This window comes from Pleurodeles waltl, chromosome 10 (assembly GCF_031143425.1).
Source record: "Pleurodeles waltl isolate 20211129_DDA chromosome 10, aPleWal1.hap1.20221129, whole genome shotgun sequence".
Taxonomy (NCBI): Eukaryota; Metazoa; Chordata; class Amphibia; order Caudata; family Salamandridae; genus Pleurodeles; species Pleurodeles waltl.
Window position 1 is genome coordinate 225,021,629 of NC_090449.1, and position 22,817 is coordinate 225,044,445.

The following is a 22,817-nucleotide window of genomic DNA, read 5'->3' on the forward strand; positions in this document are numbered from 1 at the left end:
TGCTATAGATGCCTGTGAAGCCTTGCTGAGGTACTATGGCTATCCAGGAGGTCATCATGCATAAGAGACTGATGATGGTCCTGACTGAGTTGCTGATCTGGTTTGAGCAAGGGAATCTGTGCATGAAATGACTGGATCCTTGCAGAACTGGGATAGGCTAAGTCTACCTCTGTGTTGAGAACAGCCTCTAGGTTAGGCTGGCTCTGTAGGCATTAGAAGTGAGATTTGGTGGCGCTGAACCATAATCGATGAACCAGATCCATTGTGACTTGCGTGTGTTTCTGGCACTGCTGAGGGGTGACAGCTTTCATGAAGTAGTGGTTCAGATAACGGAAAACATGAACGCCCTGTCTGCGGAGGTGAGCAACTACCTCAGCAAGACACTTGGCGAATACCTGAGGTGCGGTACTGATCCCGAAGAGGAGGACTTTGAACTGGTAGTGTCTTCCGCCAACCACAAATCTGAGATATTAGTGATGAGCCAGATGTATTGGAAAGTGGAAATAGACATCCTTTAGGTCTAGAGCAGTCAAAGTTGCCTTGCTGGAGAAGCAGGATGACAACTTGAAGGGTTACTATGTGAAAGTACTGTGATAGGAAGTATTTGTTTAGGGCCCTAACGTACAGTATGTGCCTGAGGAACCCGTCTTTCTTGGGTATGAGAAAGTTAGTGAGTATGTTCCAGTACCTTGCTGATGGCTGGGAACATGTTCTATAGTCCCTTTGAGATGAGGGCTTTGACCTCCTCTTTGAGCAGTGTTTGATGTGCCACTGATGGTCTGTGTTTCCGAGGTGGAATGTAGGGACACCTACTGGTCTGAGGTGATGGTTTGGGATGTGGAAACAAAACCCTGTAGGCACCCCCTGCAGGTGTGTGTCTTGGGGGGGGAATAGGCAAGACAGGGTTTAGGTGAAGTGCCTTTTGGGGAACTACCCTTGCCTCATGGGACCCTCTAAAATAATCCCTGGGTGAGGATTGCTGGCCCTGGGTGCACTGGTAAGAGATAGAGGCTTCATAGGAGGAGGTATATGAACCTCCATGGTAGGAGGCATGGCGAAAGGAGGTACAGGGAGCTGGATTTTGCAGTGCCCCCATTGCTTTTGCTGTCTGTATCCTTTTTTATCTTTTCTAAAGTTTGGTCCTTCTGTGGGCCACAAAGGTGGTACCCATCAAAAGGCATGTCTGAACTTCTGGCTTGAAGCCAGATATAGGGAGCCATGCATGTCGCCGGAAGAGAAAGCCAGTATTGTAATCCCTTAGCAACAGTGTCAGCTGATTCTAGGGCAAAGCGAATGGAGGTATTAGTAATGAGCTTCCTTCTGATACTATATCCTGGTCCTGTTCAATTGGCTCACAGAGGCAAAAGTAGATAATACTAACGCTCTCTTTTGTGGCAGTGCAGGCGAGCAGTTATGCTTATCCTAGCGAAGTGCTAAGCATTTATTGTACTCACAGAGGCAATAAATGAGACACACACTCCAAGAATAAATCAGAGGCCAAATTAGAAAAATAACACTTATTTGTATAAATATTTTTAAACCAAGAACTTGTTTCAAAGGTAAGGACTGTTTTTGTTATGAGTTTTCACAAATAAGTGAAACGTTCAAACCTATCCACTTTTACACACAATGCAATCCTATGGAAGGAATAGTCAGAGATGCATAAAAATAGATCGTTTCAGGGGGGTTCACCTTCAGTTCAGGTTATGAGTTGGTAGTGGGCCAAGGTCCAAATTACTACCAGCAGTTCCTCGGGAAGCACCCAGAATTCACCTGGAGCAGGGTGCTGGTGAGGTTGTGGCTGTGCGCGCTACAGTGAAGGGGGGGCCACCTGGAAACAGGCTGCACAGGGGGACATGTCCATGAGCGTCGAAACAGGGGTTTGGATTGCAAGAGATCTTACTGAAAGGGGGCACAGCTGGTTCTTCTGGACCCCTGGTTGGGCAGCTCGAGTGCAGAGTGGCTAGAGCTGCTGGGCTGGTGCGCAAAGACGATCCTTGCAGCTAAGGGCCAACAGCTGTACGGGAAAAATCAAGACTGCTAGGCCACTCACGAGGTGGGTCTCAGTGGTTTTGATGTTCTCAGCAGCTGATTGGTCCTGGTGCAGTGGAAATCTGGAATGGACTTTCACTGTTGGGTGAAGGGATCTGGTACTCCGGCGGTTGGTGCAGCACGACTCTGGTTGTTTAAGGTGTCTTCATACTTGGTGGGGTGACAGGTTTGGTCCTCCAGAGCAAAAGTACCTTCTCCTGGTCAGCACCGGTTTGGCCAGGGAGATGCAAGGTGGTGGACCGGACTCTGCTTGTAGGTATCTCCGGTCTGCAATTAAGTAGCTTCTCTACTCCAAGGGAGATTTACTGGCAGCGATTTTCAAATGCTGGCAGGCTACCTGAGGCTTTGGTAGTTCTCCGGCTGCAGGATGAATCACTCTGTCGTGAATATCGAGAGAGTTGCGATCAGGCAGGGTTTTGTGCCAAAAGTCCACAGCTCTTCTTTTGTTCTCACCAGGCAGTGACTTCTCCATCCTTCTACTGATCCGTCGAATAGGAGTTCTTATGTTCAGGGGTGCCACCTAAATACTGTAATTAGGGATTGATAAAGAGTGACAGGTAGCAGCCAAAGGGTTGCCTACCTTTAGGGTAACTAAACCCTCTATATGACCACTTCCGCTGGGAAGTGGACATAACCCTGACTCTAGAATACTAATTTCTGTCTAAAACAAGATGGAGGAATTTTAAAAGTGGCATCTGTAGGAAGCTGGCCCTGTATATACTATATCAAAATGAGATATAGTGTGCACGGAGTCCAGGGGTTCCCCAGAGGCTTAACATAGGCTAAAGCAGATAATACTACTGCTCTCTTTAGTGGTAGTGTGGTTAAGCAGTTAGGCTTCTCAGAGGGCAATGCAAAGCATTTGCTCTAGACACAAAGGCAATGAATGAGGCACACACTCAATTCAACTCTAGGCCAATTGTTTTTGTATAGCAAAAATAGATTTTGTTACTTTATTACTAGAACCAGAAGAACTTTGTTGCGGGTAAGTACAGTTGCAAGTAGGTATCAAGTATATGTATCAAATGTACTTTGGTTTTAGCAGATAAAGTAGTTTACAAGTAAGTAGCCATTTTCTGTTTCAAACGTTGACACTGTAATTATCCATAGGAGTCCATTGCGCCCTGGTTTTGGGGTGGGGGAGGTGGAATGTAATTAGAACAAAAAACAGGTAAGTACATGACTTACGATTTCAGTCTTCGAATTTTAGGATGTCCACTGGTCAAGGTTTAGGCTGACTCCAAAAGTGCACCCCCAGCAACACGGGGCCGGCTGTGTGCAGAGGTCAAAGATGGAGTCATGTTTGCAATGGAATCCTATGAGGACTAGGGGGTGCTTGGAAAAGATCTGCCTCTAGGTAAGCACCTGTGCCTTCTGAGGGCAGACCTGGGGGGGGGGAGGGGAGTGAGGTGAGCAAAGGGAGGGCACAGGTTAGCACCAAACACACACCCTCAGCGGCACAGGGGCAGCCGGATCCAGGGTGCAAACAGTGTGGGCTCCCAATACTTTTCAATAGGGAGAATCCGGGGGTCACAAAGAAGCTGCAGGCTGGGTCCAGGTGGTCGGTTCCAGAAAAACAGGCTGGACAAAGAGGAGGGCTGTCTGATGAATGTTGCTGGACTAGTGGTTAAATTCCCCAAGGTCAGGGGGCTGCGGGTGCAGGGGTACCTTTGGGCATCTGAGATCTTTGTCCGGTTCCCTCGCGACCAGGGGAGGTCCTCCGGATTTAGGATGCAGGAATTGTGGTGTTGGCCAGGAGGGGGACAACCCAGGGTGGACAAAAGGTCAGAACTGCCTGGGGACATGCTCTGGACCAGTGGGCCACCTGGACAAGGGCTGTGGGCGTCGGGCGCAGAGTGGACAGGATTCGAGGATCCAGGGCGGTTCTGGAGTTCTTCTTGGAGTTTCTTGGGGACGGGGCAGCTGTCCTCCAGAGTTCTTCATCCTATGGTGGTCAGGCAGGGGGGTTTAGAGAGGTTGCTTTTCCCGTAGGATGCGTCACCTTCTTGTAGTAGGGCTTCTGAAGCTGCAGTCAGGCCAGTAGGGCTGGGGCCAAGTCAGGTGGTGTCTGGAGTCTTCTCTGCTGGGGTGCTTCTTTTTTTGTTTCTTCTTAAGGTCGCCAGGAATCTGATGAGCTAGGTTCAGGGGAGCCCTTAAATCCTAGATTTAGGGGCATTACAGGGGTCAGAGGGCAGTAGTCAATGCTACTGTCCCGGAGGGTGGCTACGCCATTCCTGTGCCCACTCCCTTTGGGGAGGGGGCACATTCCTAATCCTATTGGACCCTGTACTTCAAACCAAGATGGAGGATTCTGCAGGGAGGAGGTCACTTCAGCTCTGGACACCTTAGGGGTGGTCCTGGCTGGAGTGGTCACTCCTCCTTGTATTACCTAATTTTCCCGCCGGACTTGCCACCAAAAGTGGGGCTTTGTCCAGGGGGCGGGCATCTCCACTAGTTGGAGTGCCCTGGGGCACTGTAACAGAAGGCCTGAGCCTTTGAGGCTCACCGCCAAGTGTTACAGTTCCTGCAGGGAGGTGTGAAGCACCTCCACCCAGAGCAGGCTTTGTTTCGAACTCCAGATAGCACAAAGGCTTTCACCCCATGGGGTCAGAAACTTGTCTTTTAGTGGCAGGCTGGCAGAGACTGGTCAGCCTTACACTACAGGGTTGCTTAAAGTACAAGGGGCATCAGTGTGATTTTATTCCGCTGAGAAGTTTGATACCAAACTTCCCAGCCTACAGTGAAGCAATCATGGAGCTGTGGCGTTCGTGATGACAAACTCCCAGCCCATGTATTTAATATGGCCACCCTGCACTTACAATGCCTAAGAATGGACTTAGACACTTGTAGAGGCATATTCTCATTCTGCTATTCTCTCACCTGTGGTATAGTGTACCCTACCTTAGGGCTTTAAGGCCTGCTACAGGGGTTACTTACCTATGCCACAGGCAGTGGTTGGTGGGCATGGCACCCTGGGAGGGATGCCATGTTGACTTTACCTTTTTCTCCCCACCAGCACACACAATCTGCAACGGAAGTGTGCATGTGCTTGGTGAGGGGTTGCTTAGGGTGGCACAGTACATGCAGCAGCCCTTAGGGACCATCACTGTCACAGAGCACTTGGTACCACTGGTACCTTTTACAAGGGACTTAGCCTTGTGCCAATTGTGGGAACAATGGAACAGTTTTAGGGAAAAGAACACTCATGCTGGGGCTGGATAGCAGGATCCCAGCACACTCTCAGTCAAGTCAGCATCAATATCAGGAAAAAGGTGTGTGTGGGGGAGGGAGGGCATGCCAAAAGGGGCTCTTTCCTACAGAGTCCACATCAGCTGGTCCACATTAGGGGTGGGACTGGCTGGATGTGGGCACACCACCTAATCTTACTAATTTTCTCACCTGTTGTGCCGCCACCAAGTTGGGTCAGAACAGGGGGGTGGTGATCTCTGCCATCTGGAGAGACCTGAGTTGCATAACAAAAAGGCTTCTGGTCCTTTGAAGCTTCCTGCTCTGGAATGTCCATCCTGCCTGGAAGAGTTGATAAAGTCTCTGCCCGGAGCAGGCTTTGTTCCTGGCCTCCGAGAGCGCAGCTCTCACCACATGAGGCCAGAAATCTGTCTAGGGTGGCTGCGTTAGTTCAGACCAGTCAATCAACACCCTAAGATGCCCTCTGGATGCATGCATTAATAAATCCATCACTGGAATCAGTGAAGGTTTATTAATACGAGATGTTTGATACCAAACATCCCTATCTTCAGTGAAGCCATCATGTAGTGGGGAACTTGTAATGACCAGTGTTCAGCACATGCATTTAAAATGGCTTCCCTGTGTACTTGCTATGTCTAAGAATTGACAAAGACATAGCAGGGGCACATCGGCTCATACAGATATGGCCTCACATGTGATACAATGCACCCTGTCTTAGGGCTGGAAGGCCTTCTGTATGAGTGACTTACAAATATCACAAGCAGTGGCAGGAGACATGGCACACAGGGATGTGTGCCAAATTGTGTTTTCACTTTTGTCAGCAACAAGACAGATACTGCAATGGCAGCACTGTGTGTTTTGTGAGGTGTCCCTCAGGGTGGCATAAGTCGTGCTGCAGCCCTTAGGGAGCTTCTTTAGTATCCCAGGTCTATCATTTACAAGGGACTTACAGAGGATGCTAAAGGTTGTGCCAACTGGGAAAAAGAACTGTACAATTTTGGGAAAAAGATCTGGCACTAGGGACTTCGTTAGCTGGAACCCAGTGCACTTTCAGTCAAAACCACATCGGACACCAGGCAAAAGTTGGGGTTACCATGCCAAAAAGGGTGCTTTCCTACAGCCAAGCTCTCATGAGTGGGGTGTTGGGTTAAGAAAGTTGGTGCCCAGGTGCGGGACGATGGTGACAATGAACAATCCTGTTCACAGCTGCCCCTGTTTGGACAAAGTGCCCAGTAGGACATCAGTGAGGGCATCACTGAATGGTAGCAGGGGTTCTGGGGTGAGAGCTCCTGGTTGCAGCACCTGTGTCCAGAGGTTAGTCTTGACGGCCAACGAGGGCAGATGAAAGTCCAGGACTTCAGCTGCCCTCCTTACCACCATAGCATAGCCACAGTAGAAAGGAGAAAGCATGGCAGTATCTGGAAAGTATCCAGTCCACTGACCTCACCCAAGTCTTCACACCAGTCCGTTTCTTCATGGGGCTGGTATTCTAAAGGGTCGAGGGACCCCTCCCACTCATCACCGAAGCCTAGCCTAGCCCATAGGAAAAGGGCTAAGGATCAGAATGACAAGCCAAAGCTACTCCAGTAGGCATTGTATGATGCGCATCCGGCTCCATGTCAGCAATCACAATGGGGAAGGTGTCCTGTGTGGCAGCGGATGGCACTGAGACCGGCATCAGGGAAGGTCAGAGTGGCACAATCATCATCGGTCCGGATCCAGAACTGGATCCCTGGCAACCCCTTGGTGCCAAGGCCAAAACTGGTGGCGTGGAACCCGCATGGGCCCCCTCAAACTCCACGGGACCCAAAGTCAATCCAGCAGGTCAGGCAGCCCAAAAATGAGGGGAATGGCCTCGTAGAACTCTCGGAATTGGGCAGGGGTCATTCCAGCTCCCGGAACCTTGGGAGAAACGGAGTCGGCACAGGCACAGGTTCCACAGATTGAGACCTACAGCGTTCATGCTCCCTTGTCTCATTGGCCGACCAAGAGCAGTCGAAGAGTGGTTCGACTTCTTGGATTTTTTCTTGTGCCTCAACTTACCTGATCGTCCTGAGAACTTGGAGGGGGATGACGACTACTTCCGACTTCGCGACTGATCCCAGGACCTTCCTCTAGACTTGCGGAGTCAAGCACAGGGCAGCCATCAGCTTCAGGGACTGCTCCCTCAAAGCCTTGGCATACATGGCCTGGAACTCAGAGCACAACTTGGGGTTGTGGTAGTGCTCCAGACACCAAAGACACACAAGAAGCAGATCCGTCATGAACATTGCCCGATGACAGGACCAGCAGGGCTTGAATGCTGTCTTCCTAGAAGACATTCCTCGATGCACGAAGAGTAAAACTAAAAAAATACTCGAGAAAAAGTTGAAAAAAGCCAGTCAAAATTTGACTGAGGGGCAGCTCTCTTCGGATCAGCTCTAGGCTGGGGCAGAAAGAAAAGAACTGACGTTAGCACGCCTATAGCATCTGCGATGTCATAAACGTCACAGATGCTGCCACCGATAGACGCAGAGCCAATCAACGCCACCTAACTGCGCAGGGGTAGTGCTCACAAAAATCTTCAAGATCCGGTCAGACACCTCTGGAAAATTCAGAAAACTGCAGTTAGAAGTCTCTATCAGATAAGTCTTTTCAAGTCACAGGACCTACTGACTCCATCCGCTAGTGGTAAAGCGTATGGGCATTGGCTCCATTGTTAGACTGTTTTTTCGCCGCATATAGGGCAACATTGGAAATGGAGCATAAATACACATTAAAGATTACCATTAAAAGCAAAGTACTGCAAAAAAACGAAAGGAAAGAAAATATCTGCAACAATCACAGGAGACCAGGGAGGAAGGAGTGTGCATGTGGATCTACAATACTATATGCTGCATCAATGCTGTTAGGTAAGTAACATTTTCCATTCGAGGCATGTGTAGCTGTAGATACACATGTTGTGCATAGGCTGTAAAGCAATCCTCCCTAAAGCAGTAGCTTAGCCTGAGGATATTGCAGTAGACTGAAAAACCATACTTAGGGCAGCCTGATCAACTCTAGCCTGTAGATCTACGCAGTAATGGTTGGTAAATGTATGAAGAGTGGACCAAGTAGTAGCATTACATATGTCAATTAATGGTACATTAGCCAAGAACACCCTCAACCCCCTTTCTTAGTAGTAGAATGAGGTCTGGGTGGGGTGGGCAGGGATATTTTAGCTTTTTTATAAGAAGTATGTATGCATTTGACCAACCAGCATTGAATACTTCTTACCTGCACCCCATCCTTTGAATGAGGCATCCATGTGAAGGTTTCTTGCGGGACTGGGTCGGGGAAGGGCCACCCCTTCAACAGGTTACTATGACGTACTTTTTATGACAGCTTCTTTCCAAATTGTGGAGATGCATGTGCAACAGGTTGTTTGCATTCCACCACTGCAGTGAGGCCCCAAACCACCACTAGATCTACTAGATGACCCTCCACTTGAGACCACTGTGCTGCTAAGTGCCCCTGTAACAGACGCATGTGCAGCCTGGCCTGAGGATCTATGGCTGTGCAAGCTGCCATCATACTGAGCAGTCACAACACAGTTCTAGGTAAGGGAAAAAAATGGGTGTCACTTCTCCCGAGATGAGCTGCTACCACAGCCAGATATTTGGTAAAGACCCTTGGGGCTGTGGTAACCCTGAATAGAAGTACTTCAAACCGGTCATGGTTGTCCACTCACCACAAAATGAAGGAATACTTGATGTGCTGTGGTCGGGTATGTGGAAGTGGCATCCTTCAGAACAAGGGCGGTCATGAAGTCACCTTTCTGGAGTAGTGGTATGATGTCTTATAGAGTCACCATGTGGAAGTGCATCAATAGAATGTATTTGTTGAGGGGCCTGAGATCCAGGATGGGTCTGAGGGAGCTGTTCTTTTTGGGGATAGACCCCTTTTCCTCAGGGATGTTGTGGAACTAGCTCTACAGCCCCTTTGGCGAGCAGGTCCTGCATCTCCTCCTGAAGGAGTCGCAGATATTCCTTGAACATTTTGTGTTAGCGGGGAGGGATGTTTGGTGGTGCCTGCACGAATGCCAGGCGGTACCCCTCCTGTATAATGTTGAGAACCCAACGGTAGGAGGTGACTTCTGAACAAAGGGGCAGAAACCACTGCAACCTTCCCCCGACAAATGTTATGTGATGTGATTGGGGAGGTGGACAGTGTCATTGTTTTGGAGGGGCAGCCCTTTTAGAGCTGCTCCCTTTCCTCTACCATCACCATTATAGCCCCCATAACCCCCCAAATCACCAACCATAGTAGCCCCGGGAAGACATTTACTACATGGGCCTTATGAAGGTCGAGGTGGTTTCTATGGCAACATTTTCGCTACTCCACAGCACAGGGAGCATGAAAAGGAAGTCTGTAGGCACCCCAAGCTTTTGCTGTTTCACTGTCTTTCTTGATTTTTTCTAGCATCTCATCGACCTGAGGGCCGAACAGATGCTGGCCACTGAAGGGTGCATTTAAAAGGTACTGGTGGACCTCCAGTTTGAAATCAGACACACGCAGCCAGGCATGCGACTTAATAGAATGTGGAGGTACTGAGGGGAGCGTTGGCCAGAGGAGAGACTCTCCAAGAGGAAATCATCCTGGATGAGACATTTCCCTTGCATATTGGTAAACTGTGTGGAAAAAGATCAGAAAAATCTTGATATAGAAAAAAGGAGTAGAGTTTTGGATATGCGACTGAAGCTGTGAAAAAAAGGAAATGAAGTTAGCACACATGGGTGGTGCCTATAAGCAGCTGACTTCATTACTTCTGGAGTGGAACAATGTCAACAAGCAACCGAATGATGCCACCTACCAGTGCGCAGGAGTACTGCTTTTGAGTTTTCTGGATACAGCCTGACACCTGGGGAATATTCACAAGGTAATGATTCTTCAGGTATACATATCCTTCAGAACAAGTCTTGTTCACGCTTGTGGGTAGACTTGAAGGTTGCTGGCCTGCAGAGCTCCATAAGAGCAAGTTAATTTCCTTTGATGATAATGTTTATGGTGGAAACTTTAACTGCAAATTCCACTTGTGACTATTTTCCCTGGGCATCAGACTTGATCCTGAAACTTAAAAGCAATACTCTAGCGTGCTGGTAGATGGCGTTGCATGGCTTCTCACAGATGTGTATAAATAAGTAAGGTGCAGTGTTCCACTGAAGAACCGCAGGTCAAAAGAGCACTATTAAAAGTAGAAGACAGAGCCCTCACACACCCAGTGGGTGTCATGCTTCATCATAGTGTCTGTTCCTCGTCGGGCTGGCACTGCAATGTTCCCCAGCTACATGATGGCTTCACTGCAACTAGCCTGCCACCAATACAGGGAGTGCAGAATTATTAGGCAAGTTGTATTTTTGAGGATTAATTTTATTATTGAACAACAACCATGTTCTCAATGAACCCAAAAAACTCATTAATAGCAAAGCTGAATATTTTTGGAAGTAGTTTTTAGTTTGTTTTTAGTTTTAGCTATGTTAGGGGGATATCTGTGTGTGCAGGTGACTATTACTGTGCATAATTATTAGGCAACTTAACAACAACAAAATATATACCCATTTCAATTATTTATTGTTACCAGTGAAACCAATATAACATCTCAACATTCACAAATATACATTTCTGACATTCAAAAACAAAACAAAAACAAATCAGTGACCAATATAGCCACCTTTCTTTGCAAGGACACTCAAAAGCCTGCCATCCATGGATTCTGTCAGTGTTTTGATCTGTTCACCATCAACATTGCGTGCAGCAGCAACCACAGCCTCCCAGACACTGTTCAGAGAGGTGTACTGTTTTCCCTCCTTGTAAATCTCACATTTGATGATGGTCCACAGGTTCTCAATGGGGTTCAGATCAGGTGAACAAGGAGGCCATGTCATTAGATTTCCTTCTTTTATACCCTTTCTTGCCAGCCACGCTGTGGAGTACTTGGACGCGTGTGATGGAGCATTGTCCTGCATGAAAATCATGTTTTTCTTGAAGGATGCAGACTTCTTCCTGTACCACTGCTTGAAGAAGGTGTCTTCCAGGAACTGGCAGTAGGACTGGGAGTTGAGCTTGACTCCATCCTCAACCCGAAAAGGCCCCACAAGCTCATCTTTGATGATACCAGCCCAAACCAGTACTCCACCTCCACCTTGCTGGCGTCTGAGTCGGACTGGAGCTCTCTGCCCTTTACCAATCCAGCCACGGGCCCATCCATCTGGCCCATCAAGACTCACTCTCATTTCATCAGTCCATAAAACCTTAGAAAAATCAGTCTTGAGATATTTCTTGGCCCAGTCTTGACGTTTCAGCTTGTGTGTCTTGTTCAGTGGTGGTCGTCTTTCAGCCTTTCTTACCTTGGCTATGTCTCTGAGTATTGCACACCTTGTGCTTTTGGGCACTCCAGTGATGTTGCAGCTCTGAAATATGGCCAAACTGGTGGCAAGTGGCATCGTGGCAACTGCACGCTTGACTTTTCTCAGTTCATGGGCAGTTATTTTGCGCCTTGGTTTTTCCACACGCTTCTTGCGACCCTGTTGACTATTTTGAATGAAACGCTTGAATGTTCGATGATCACGCTTCAGAAGCTTTGCAATTTTAAGAGTGCTGCATCCCTCTGCAAGATATCTCACTATTTTTGACTTTTCGGAGCCTGTCAAGTCCTTCTTTTGACCCATTTTGCCAAAGGAAAGGAAGTTGCCTAATAATTATGCACACCTGATATAGGGTGTTGATGTCATTAGACCACACCCCTTCTCATTACAGAGATGCACATCACCTAATATGCTTAATTGGTAGTAGGCTTTCGAGCCTATACAGCTTGGAGTAAGACAACATGCATAAAGAGGATGATGTGGTCAAAATACTCATTTGCCTAATAATTCTGCACTCCCTGTAGACAAGATTCTGACCCCCCCCAAGGGTGGGAGCCTTTGATCTCTTGAGGTCAGACGCAAAGCATGCTCTAACAGGGGTTTTATACACCCTTCCCAACAGGATGACCTCCAAATCTGCATTCCAAGGCAGGAAACTTCAAAGAGGCCCACCACCATTGGTATGCAATCTGGCCTTCCTTAGAGAAAGACACTGACCCCTCCTGTCCCAGGGCCCATCTGGCACCTAGACAGCTGGGAAAATTAGCTATGCAGAAGGTAAATTGCATTTCCAGGCTGGACATACCCCTATGGTGACCAGCCTGAAATGAATACAGCCTTAGGAATTCCACAATGTTGTGGGTAGTGAAATTAGGAATTCTGGAACAGGGTGATGCCCACTCCCCACAGGAAGTGGCCATCTAGGAGGCGTAGTGACTCTAAGGGTAAGCAGCCAATTGGCTACTACCCTTCACTCCCCTTAACAGCCCTTACAATTTCTATTTAGGGGATCCCCTGATACCAGGATCTCAGATCTTCACTGGACACAAAAGGAGTGGACAAAGAAGCCTGCTGAACCAAGAACTGAGGAGCACAACTGGCTTGGAGCGAACCCTGTCAGCCTGCCTGGAGCACCAGACCCTTGAGGAGTAACTGACCTGTTCTGCTGCTGCAGCCACCAAGAAACTGGGAGAGATGCCAGTGCTTCGCAAGGTGCCTATAAGAACCCCCTTGGAGCTGAGGAGCTGCTTCCCTTCTTCTGCTGGAACCATTTGCAACATTCAGTACTCTGCCCCTTTGGCCATTGGGCCCTCCAAGGGTTCAACGAGCCAGGACAAGATTGTTTGGAGTCCAGGAGGTCAGCCCTGCCGAAGTCTTGGGATGCTCACTCCACCCAGCTCCCTACCTGTAACTGGGGAACTGGACACCTTGTTGGTGGTCCAATCTGGATTCCAATAGCACCAAAGCAGACCTACCGTCAAAGGATGCAAGGATCAACAAGGCCATTCAGGTAAGTGGCCCCACTGTCCTGTTTTCCCTCTTCACCAGGTCACCAAGACCTAGAGCAAGTCCTTGACCACAGTGACAGGATGCCTCAAAGTACCTGTGCACCCGAGCCCCATTGCCCTAGTCCGAAGGAGTCGACGGTGCCTTTGGGGTCCTTAAACCTCTGGAGCTGAACCCATCCCTGGGTTTCGCTAGACTGGACTTCTAGTCGCCGCCTGAAGCCTCTTTGTGCAGGCCGCCTCCAACTACGAGTAACTCCACCACCCGACCTGATGCTAAGACACTACTGCACAGGAGTCCCACAGCCCGAGGGGAAGTGGACCAATGATGTCCCCACGTGTCTGAGGGCCTCAGGGGTCGAGCTCCCCCTGTGGGTCTACCCCCCCCCCCCCCCCGACTGACCTTCCAGTCTCAACTTGCAGCAACATCCTGACCGGACCACTTCCCATCGAAGTGAATGGGACACCTGGTGCTAATATCTCTGCAACAAGACATCCCAGAGCCTACTGAGGTGACCTGTTGGCATGGCCTTGGACCCTGCCACATACTCACCTTACGTCCTGGAGAACAGTCCCATAAGTTGCTGTGAAGTGTCCAATTCCAATACATGTTTTTTCCCATAGGATAACATTACTGCACCTAAAAATTGCACTGCCAACTTTTGAAAACTGTGAAAATCAATAACTTGAAAAGTACTCACCTGATTTCGGTGATCTTTGTATCTAAATGTATACAAAATGTGTTATTTTATAAACTGGTGTCTGATTTCTTAATTGAGTGTGTCTCTCACTTACTGCCTATGTGTTTGCTTTACATGCTAAGCACTACCCTCTGATATGCCTAACTGCTTGCCCACTTTACCATAAAAGAGCATTTGGAGTGTCATTTGTACCTTTGTGATATCTTCGGGGTTTGCCTGGACTCTTTCAACAGTGTACTTCTTTTTGGTCCACTATATAAATAGCCAGCTTCCTACAGCGAGTACATGCAAGACCGTCAGTAGTGATCATGTCAGCACACCAAGCATGACTGCTAGCAGTAAAGTAAAGTAAAAGGCTTATCAATTACGAATGTATCTACATGAGCACTACATAACACCCATAGCTGGAATGCCCTGGCACCAAAACAATAATGAGTAATACGTCTCCCCAGTGCCACCCGACTTATTACTCAATATCAGATACAAATTTATTTTATTTATTTTGGAAATTCCATCATTTTTCTCCAAACGTCAACTAATATATTGTGAAAATATAGACTTTTCCATCTTTTTAGTTTTAGTATACATATATTAATTTAACACCAAAAAAAATCTAATTTGGTAAACTGGGCTGCACACAGAGTAGCTACTTACAGGTAGCTGAAAAGCTATGAGTAGCACAAAGGCTATTCATTGAGAAACTCAGTTTAATTCTCTCTTTCTCTCTCTCCTTCTCTCCTCTCCCTCTCTGTTCACTTTCTCTCTAACTCCACCACCCGTCTCTTGAAGCCTCCATCTGCCTGCTATTAACTGTGGAGAGCCAGAGAAATTGACTGATGCTCCAGCACCAACCATGGCCTTTCAAAATCAGCCTGCACGGTCTCCAATCCTCTGGGGAAATGCCCGATGGAATAAAAGTTCAATACAGCACTGAATGGCTCGCACTCAAAGATCACTATAAGTGGATGCTCTTCCGGTGTAGGTAGCATCAGCACCAGTGTTTGTGTTAAGGGAACTGGCACATGGAACAGCAATTAAACGTTTGCCCCTAAAGCCAGGGCAGAACCCGAAGAGGGTTCAAGATGTACAGGAAGCCCTGAGGGTAAACCTGCCGGATCCTTTGAGCCTGAAGGTGCACCAGAGGGCACAAAAAGTATGCCAAATATGCACAGCATGGCCTTTCCAAAGGCCTAGATCTGCTATGATATCGCCAAGAGACAAGGAAATTTGGATTGCATCAGAATTAGGTATGAAACCAGCTCTTCAGGAGGATGGGCGTAAAACAGTGGCACGTTGCCACCCTCGCAGCCTTCTGGTGTTCGAGAGTTGCAAGAGGAAGCTAATTCCTACTTAGACTTTTTGTGCTCCTACAAATTATCTGTAGTCTTTGACCGGAATGAAGATCTGTCACAGGAATAACTTTGGGAGCAGTCGCAATGCTGAGACTTACAATGTTTGACAATGTAGAGTTTTACACTGTGGTGGTGCACTATGTGCAGAGATGATCACTACTAGGAAAGCAGTTTCCAACGTTAATTACTGCAGAAGGGGCAGTGAGAATAGTTTAAAAGGGTAGACCCATGATATTGTTCATTTCCCAGGCATGAGAAGGCTTTCTAGCTGGAAGAAATAGCTTTTTGCATCTCTCTGTAAATACATACAGCTGTCAGGTGTGTATACGAAATGAAGTCCTGGTCTAATCAAGTATAGAAGATAAGGTAATATCAACCCACCTGGCATGTTGTTGGGCCAATTTCAGACCTGGTTTATGGAAATATGGCTTCCTTTAGAATGATTATGTACTTCTATGGAAGATTTAAAAGACCAAATGCATGAGTTGAGGCATTAAGCTCAGCAAAGGAAAGCCTGGTTACAGGCTTTGTTCCCCAAATGTGCGAAGATCCAGTGTTGTAGTCCTAACAGGTGAAGATCGATGAACTCACTACTGCTGTAGCCACTCTGGAAGTATGAAAATCATTCTGAACTTGGAATATGCCAGCTTGAAAAATAATTATTTTATCAGTTATTGTTAGAAATGCATGCAGAAACTTCCATGAGCAGTCTATAGAAAGGGCACTGCCCTTTTGTTCATAGTTGGTAATACTTACAAGTTCAAGTATTTATGAATGGTCTGTGCCCCATGAGATAGTGCTCTGAATCTTCCGACTTCGTATTTGTTCACTTAACTGTTGCACGATTTGAAGAAATGATTTGAGAATAAAGTGGACAGCTCTGAGCTGAACAAAACGTCTGGCACGTTGATTCTTTCTGCGACTATGTTTCTGGGCTTGAAGTTGATCCATGTGAACTCCCTGTCCTGGTTAGGGAGGCATCCGTTACAACTGGTTTGGAAAATAGTAATGGATGGTGACACTCCACCAAGTTTAACTAAGGGTATTTTCTCTCTACTGTACAGGTTTGCTTATTCTTTGTATTTTCTGTGTTATTTTCTTTAATTTGTTATTGATGCACTACTCTGCTGGCTGATCTAGGCTTCGGAACCACAGGAATAATCAGTGATGAACAGCAGAAGGTGACACAATGCTAAGAATGATGGGTTGGTCTTTGTAAAATTGTGTTTGAAAATGTTCCACTAAGTGTACACCTCAATTTCCTATGTGATGAGTAAGACCGATTAAGTGGATGCAACCAGTATGATGTATTGGTGTTCAGTTAGATTTCAACATAGAGTTGTCCTTCGATATTGGCCTCCTGGATTTCATATACGTCAAATGGTGGTTCACCGGTGAGAAGGCTGCCAATGTAGCAGTCCACAGTGTTTTAGGTTCAAGGTGCTGAATGGAAGTGACAAGACACAATAAAATGTGATCTCTTCTTTGATATTCCTCTATGGGAGTACTCAAATGCTTGAGCTAACAGAGATCAAGAGAGACCCTGCGTTCGCTCCTGTTAGCTCTGTCGTCTGGGAAAAGATAAGGTAGTGTTGGCACTTCTCAGGATGGTGAGAGTCAGGCAGGCATTTACAATGCCAGGTTATATGGGGGCAAAATCAGGTTTCTTTTTTCCACAGGAACGCACTTCATAAACTGTGATAGCACTCTTAGGAAAAAGAAAACGCATGTCTAGAAATGGTTTAAAACAGCATACATCTCGAGTGATGAAGTAAAATGAAATTTTTTGAAGGTTTTTGGTAGATCTGACAACCTTAGGTTGGGTCTTGCCCCCAAACTTTTTGCCAGCCTCCCTCAATTTTCTTACCTCGTTTTTGCTGGTTTCAGGACCGCTAACCAGTGTTTAAGTGCTTGTGCTCTCTCCCTTCCCACTACTCCCGCAGCCACTCTGGAAGTACGCAAATGTACTTATAAGTCCCTAGTCAAGTGCACTACCTGTGCACAGGGCCTGTAAATTAAATGCTACTTGTGGTCTGCAGCACTAATTGTGCCATCCACATCAGTAGCCATTCAAAAATGTTTCAGCCCTGCCAGTACTAGGAACTTAAAAATGGTTCTGCGGCTCCTGAAATCAAGCTTATGGGCTCCTTGCAACTGCAAACGGGCCAGTCTGCCCCGGAACCGCGCTACTCTCACAAAGAATCAGCACCAGCCGACCCTAGTTTACCTCTTTGCACAGCCAGCTTCGCTACTTGCGACTGCGAGGCTCCAGTCTGCCCATCCATGACGCCCGGCCGATTCCTCACGCCTGCAGATCACCGCCAGCAACACTCTTTTTGCACCCAGCGAACTTCTACATCCCTCGAGCGGGACTCTTGGGTCAGCTCTGAGAAGGTGAAACTTCAGTGGGACATAACCTGGGATTGTATCCGAACCATGCTCCATCGTTGTCAGCCTGAACGTTTGGATTTATCTCAGTCTAGTGCAACCAAATATCCCCAGTAGGCATGTTATACTTTTAAGAACTATACTACATTTTAATCTTTAAAAATCCATATCTAGACTTCTACGTATTGGATTGTTGTCACTGTGGTCTTGTTTTACTCATACAATTAAGCTCTATTTATCTAGCCAGGTGTGGTGTTTTCACCTTTTTACGATTTGAAGTGTTGCACAAATACATTACACATTGCCTCTTACGTTAAGCCTAACTGCTTCGTCTCAAGCTACCAGAGGGTGAGCACAGGTTAGCTTTTAGTGTGCATTTAACTTACCCTGATTAGGATAGTGGCTACTGCTTGGACACAACACCTCTGCCAACCAGAAACCCAATTTCCAACATTTTATATAGTCAATGCCATCTTAAAAACGTATAGCTCAGTGCCAGGGATCCTTGCAACAGGAGCCAGAAAACAGAACAGAACTGATCAAACTGCAAGAGACACTGCATGATGCAATATGAGATACTAGAGCTTCATTAAAGGCACAGTGTCAGTTTTTCAGCCTCTTAAAAGAAACTGTATTGTCCCTATTTTCTTTCATTTTTCCTATAAAAAATAATCATGAGCAAGTTGTTTTCAATAGTAGTGTCTCTATCCTTAATGTTTTTAGCAATAAATAAAATTTGACATTATAGTCTGCAAACGCTCCCATAAATATTTCTTATTTTTCCACACTTGGCATTTTTTTGGTTTTTTTAAAGCTTTACATCTGTATATGTATATGGGAAGTGCTCTTGGATTGCGTGCATTCAGTTATAATGACTATTAAGGAACACTCCCTAAAAGTGAAATTTACATCCCAAACTTGCAAACTTCAAGTATTTTTAAATCAATTAGAGGATGAAAACAGAGCTCTGCACAATGTTATTTCATGTCATGACAAGCTTCTAGAATACACCATCCACACCAATGTGGTCACTTGGCAGTGACAATGAAAAACATGGAGTACAACACAACCTGTGAAGGCATGTACAAGAATTAACTAACTTATAGGGGCTATAGTACGGATGTGACAATGCAAGTTAATTGACAAGCTCTTACCTGGAATACTGCTATATGCAACTGGATTCTTTGAAGGCTTGTCTTACAAGAAGCAATGTTTGTTTCCAGTCTACGCACCAAGTCATGTTTTTTCCAGGCTGTATCATAGGAACTAGCTAGAACTGTGGCCCTGTTCATGACAAGCTGTGAAAATTTGCAGACATGGATGTTGTGTTCCACAGACTTCTTGCACAAGTCATCAATAGAAACCTTGCTTTCTGCTCCAAAGTCTTTGGCCTCCACTTGAGCAATAATGTCCACACCCAGAGCGCTAATGTAACTGCACAAGGTAAGTCCCAGAGCCTGGGTTGGGAGGCCTATTAAGAGCTGTCTAACAAAATCAGCTGTAAATGCTTTTATTGGTTTGGACATTTGATCTTCGCTGAAACAGGAATTTCGGTACATGGTTTTCACGTTGATCATCTGCGAAGGGCCATTTACTGAATTCTTATCTTCAAGCGAGCTTGTTCCTACAAGAAAAAAGAAAACTTGTGTTCAGAATAAAGATGCATTGAAAAAAAAATTGTGGATTCTGTTTTGTGCTTCACTGGCACATGAAGGGACAGAGCATAGAGGTACTCCGGTACATACAAACCAACCCACATTTAGGCCCCCCAGACAGACATAGGTAAAACAAACATACAGAAAGACATAAGCAGGCACAATAATCTATGTGTGTGAGGGTGAATTATCAATGGATGTGGGTAAATGAATAGGAAAGATGGGTGTGAACGCCTTCATGGATATGTCTGTGTAGATATGGATGGTTGGGTGCACAGATGATCCTTTGTCTGTAAGCTGGACTGGAAATATAGATGATTTCAAGGGTGCCAATAGATGGGTGCAAATGTCTAGGTGGAACAACAGTTGTGTGAGTTGAAGGATAGATTTATACATAAGGATGCAAGGGTGAGTGGGGTGAAAGAATGGCCTGGGTGTCAGTGGATAAATGCACGAGTGGTTAATATTACCTCGTCTCTCTTTTTTGTTGTCCTTTCCTTTTAGACTCACACTCAGTGGTTCTACAAAACTCCACCCTTTTATGAATCAAAAAATGTGTATAATAGTATCATATAATGCAGGAAAGAATGGTTTTCTCAAAACCGACCACAAATGTGAATCTCATATTCCAGTTGGCTCACCAATTTCTGACCATTTTAAGTTCTTTCGCAGGAATGGTAAATAAGAAAGCTGAACTATTAATCAGAGTCATTTCCAGTAATTGTTTTCACCATTTTCAGAAAAAAAAATCCAAGGACATTTTCCAGTAGTTCAGAGCAGATGGGAAGAAAAAAAAAAAAAAAAAAAAAAACAGGTGGAGGAGCTGGTTGGGGGGACAGGGTGGAGACCAGGGATGGGCTGTTTGCTCTCCCAATGTTGTGCTGTGGGTGAGAAGGGAGAAGTGGGTCACTCATCCCTGGGCATTACTATTGATCTCGGACTGTCCTTCCCAGAATCAGTGGTAGCAGCGATCCAGAGTACAGCTGTCCCATTCAGTGGGAGCCCTGCATGTTCCATCATAGTGCTGCAGGGGTCAGACAGTGGCCAGTCCATGCTTCTGCTCTCAGACCCCTTCCTTGGCACCACAGTTTGTGGAGTTTGTAGAATTGATAATTTCAGACTGAGATATCGGACATCTTTATTAGGGTGCGTGGCAGTATTCAAACCGGAGTTACTGCTCCAGGAGGCAAACAGTCGACCGTACTAAGCACCACAAAGTGGTATGCTTTGCTTGCTCTGAATATTGGATATATTCAGCTTTAGCAGCATATGGTAGGGAGGTAGGAAGAAGAGATCATAAGAGGAAGTGATGTATTTTGTTGCTGCCTGCAGCCACCAGGACTGGATTATTCACACTCCCAGGAAACAGCAGAATGTGTAGTCTTGCTTTGAGTTTGCTGTAAGGCAGCATTTCATGCAGGGTACACTTTCTGCTTTTCTAGTGTAAAGAATATTTTAGCAATGAAAAAATAAAGAAAAACAAAAATTGCAGCGTTTTGCCATTAAGTAATTACAACAGCACTTGACATCAAAACTGCATTAGTGAGGACATCAATTTACAAACTGGACACCACCGGCACACGTCAGTAACGTAATGCCGAATTGAAAAGGTCACACACTTCCTTCATAATGCTTGCAATCCTTAATCACAAATCACAAAGCCTAGAGGACTTTAAGAGACAGCAAACTTCCTCCTGGTAGATGTTTCTCAATACAGATTCCTCAGTTTTAGCATATCCTCCAGGTGCTAGACAGCATCTGAGAGTTTTCACAGCAGTGCTCCCACGCACCACTAGGTGGCGTTGAGTAGTTCTGCGCTGCCCTGTAGTGACAAAGCTGTGCCGCATATATGCGCCACTCATGTACAGCAACATCAGAATCTTTCTTTCTGCACCTTTGGATGGGGATCCAGAGCTCTGCACACCCTTACAGTGTTCAAACAGTGCCATGACTGATGGAAATGGATGTCTGTGACACACCCGTAGAAGGCGTGCGTCTGGCATTTGGGCATGGGGCATGACTAAGTGCCCCTAAACTCCCCATGGTGATCTTGGATGGTGAAACTAAACTGCATGAAGCCGAACAGTGAAAGAAGTCATAGACCTTGCATCCAGCCCTATCCAAAATGAGGATGTGGGCCCGCTCCCGCAATAGGTCGTCTTCACAGTCGATTCAGTAAGTTAAAGAGGAAGCATAAGTCATGAAATCGGGAGTCAAGCCTGTTCCACAACTCTGGCAATAAAGAAGTCAGGAGGGCATCAAGTGACTAATGGACCTTGCTCCCAATTGCGAAGCCAAACCCACAACTAGTACCAATGTACAACAAATTTCCAAGGCCATCTGCAATTCCTCAGCGGATTGAAGCTTTTAAAGAGGCAAAGCAGCATTTTTGTGGCACTTTTCAGACTCCCTTTGGCATGTCTTTGGGCCCAAAAGATCCGCAGGGGCCTCTGTTGTATTGTGTTCTGTATACGTAATGGAACCCGGCTGTCTCCCGGCAACTGGAGGGGGATTCGAAATGGGGAGAAAGGCGTTTGAGAGAGGAGAGTCGTGGATGGCAGCCGGGAGGGGTCGTGTTAAATAAACTTACTTCGTGTCAAGAAACACCGCGTACATCGATTCTTTGGAAATACATTATTGGCGACGATCTTTGGGAGCCCACGGGTGTAGATTATACGACCCCAGACCCGGTAACAGCATCGCACGTCTGTAGGAGTTCGTCGCGGACTGCTGGAGCCGTAGTGGGAGTCGACAAGTGTCGAGAAGTCACTCAGGTTGGACCACATTTCAGCGCAACGTTAGTAAATTATTAAAAAAAAAAAAAGAAGAAAGTAGAAGTTACGGCTCACGCGCGACATGATTAACGCTGGGGTTGCTAGGCAACAGTGAACTGCACAACACGTGTGATGAAAGCAATGCTGGAGTTGCTAGGCAACAGTAAATTATACAACGCGGGTGCAGAGGCCTGTTAGGATCGTAGAGGACAACAAAGGTGTTACTTGGTAATGTGACACAGAATGAATATTTGGAAAAGAACATGTAATGTTAACTACATTTAAACTACAACTGGTCGTGAATAGTTTAAAAAAAAAAAAAAAAAAAAAAAAACATAATACTAAGACTAAAAAAATAAATAAAAAAAAAAAACATGGCAACACAGTCCATAATTCCGCAACCCCCATTTTTACAACTTCCTGGTGAGCCCAGCATGGCCTGGGAAGATTGGGAGGATGCTTTTACGACTTACTTAGAGGCCATTGGAGGGAAAATGTTTGTTGAAAAAAGGAAGTTGGCTATTTTGAAGCATTGTCTGGGGGTGGAAGGAAGTCAAGTTTTGAAAACTTTACCGCTACGGGACGCACAAGCAGGAGATTCTGATCAAGAGGAAGATGTGTATGAAAATGCTATGAAAGCATTGGAGGAAAATTATGGAAAGAAAATTAACATAGTGGTAGAGCGGCATAGATTTTTCTCATGCAACCAGAAACCAGATGAGACGATTGATCAGTTTGTTAACAGTTTACGGAGGTTAGCTATTTCATGCAAGTTTAAAGATATGCATGATGAGATCATT

The 22,817-nt window shown here is 46.2% G+C and overlaps 1 protein-coding gene across 2 annotated transcripts in view; it reads right to left on the reverse strand.

The window, feature by feature from the left end:
• SMG1 (SMG1 nonsense mediated mRNA decay associated PI3K related kinase) overlaps window positions 1-22,817 on the reverse strand; it is a 1,401,298-nt gene that overhangs the window by 215,335 nt on the left and 1,163,146 nt on the right. For both annotated transcript variants that reach the window (XM_069210224.1, XM_069210223.1), the window contains one exon: window positions 18,743-19,212. In XM_069210224.1, the coding sequence (XP_069066325.1) occupies window positions 18,743-19,212 (470 nt within the window). The remainder of the gene's footprint in view (window positions 1-18,742; window positions 19,213-22,817) is intronic.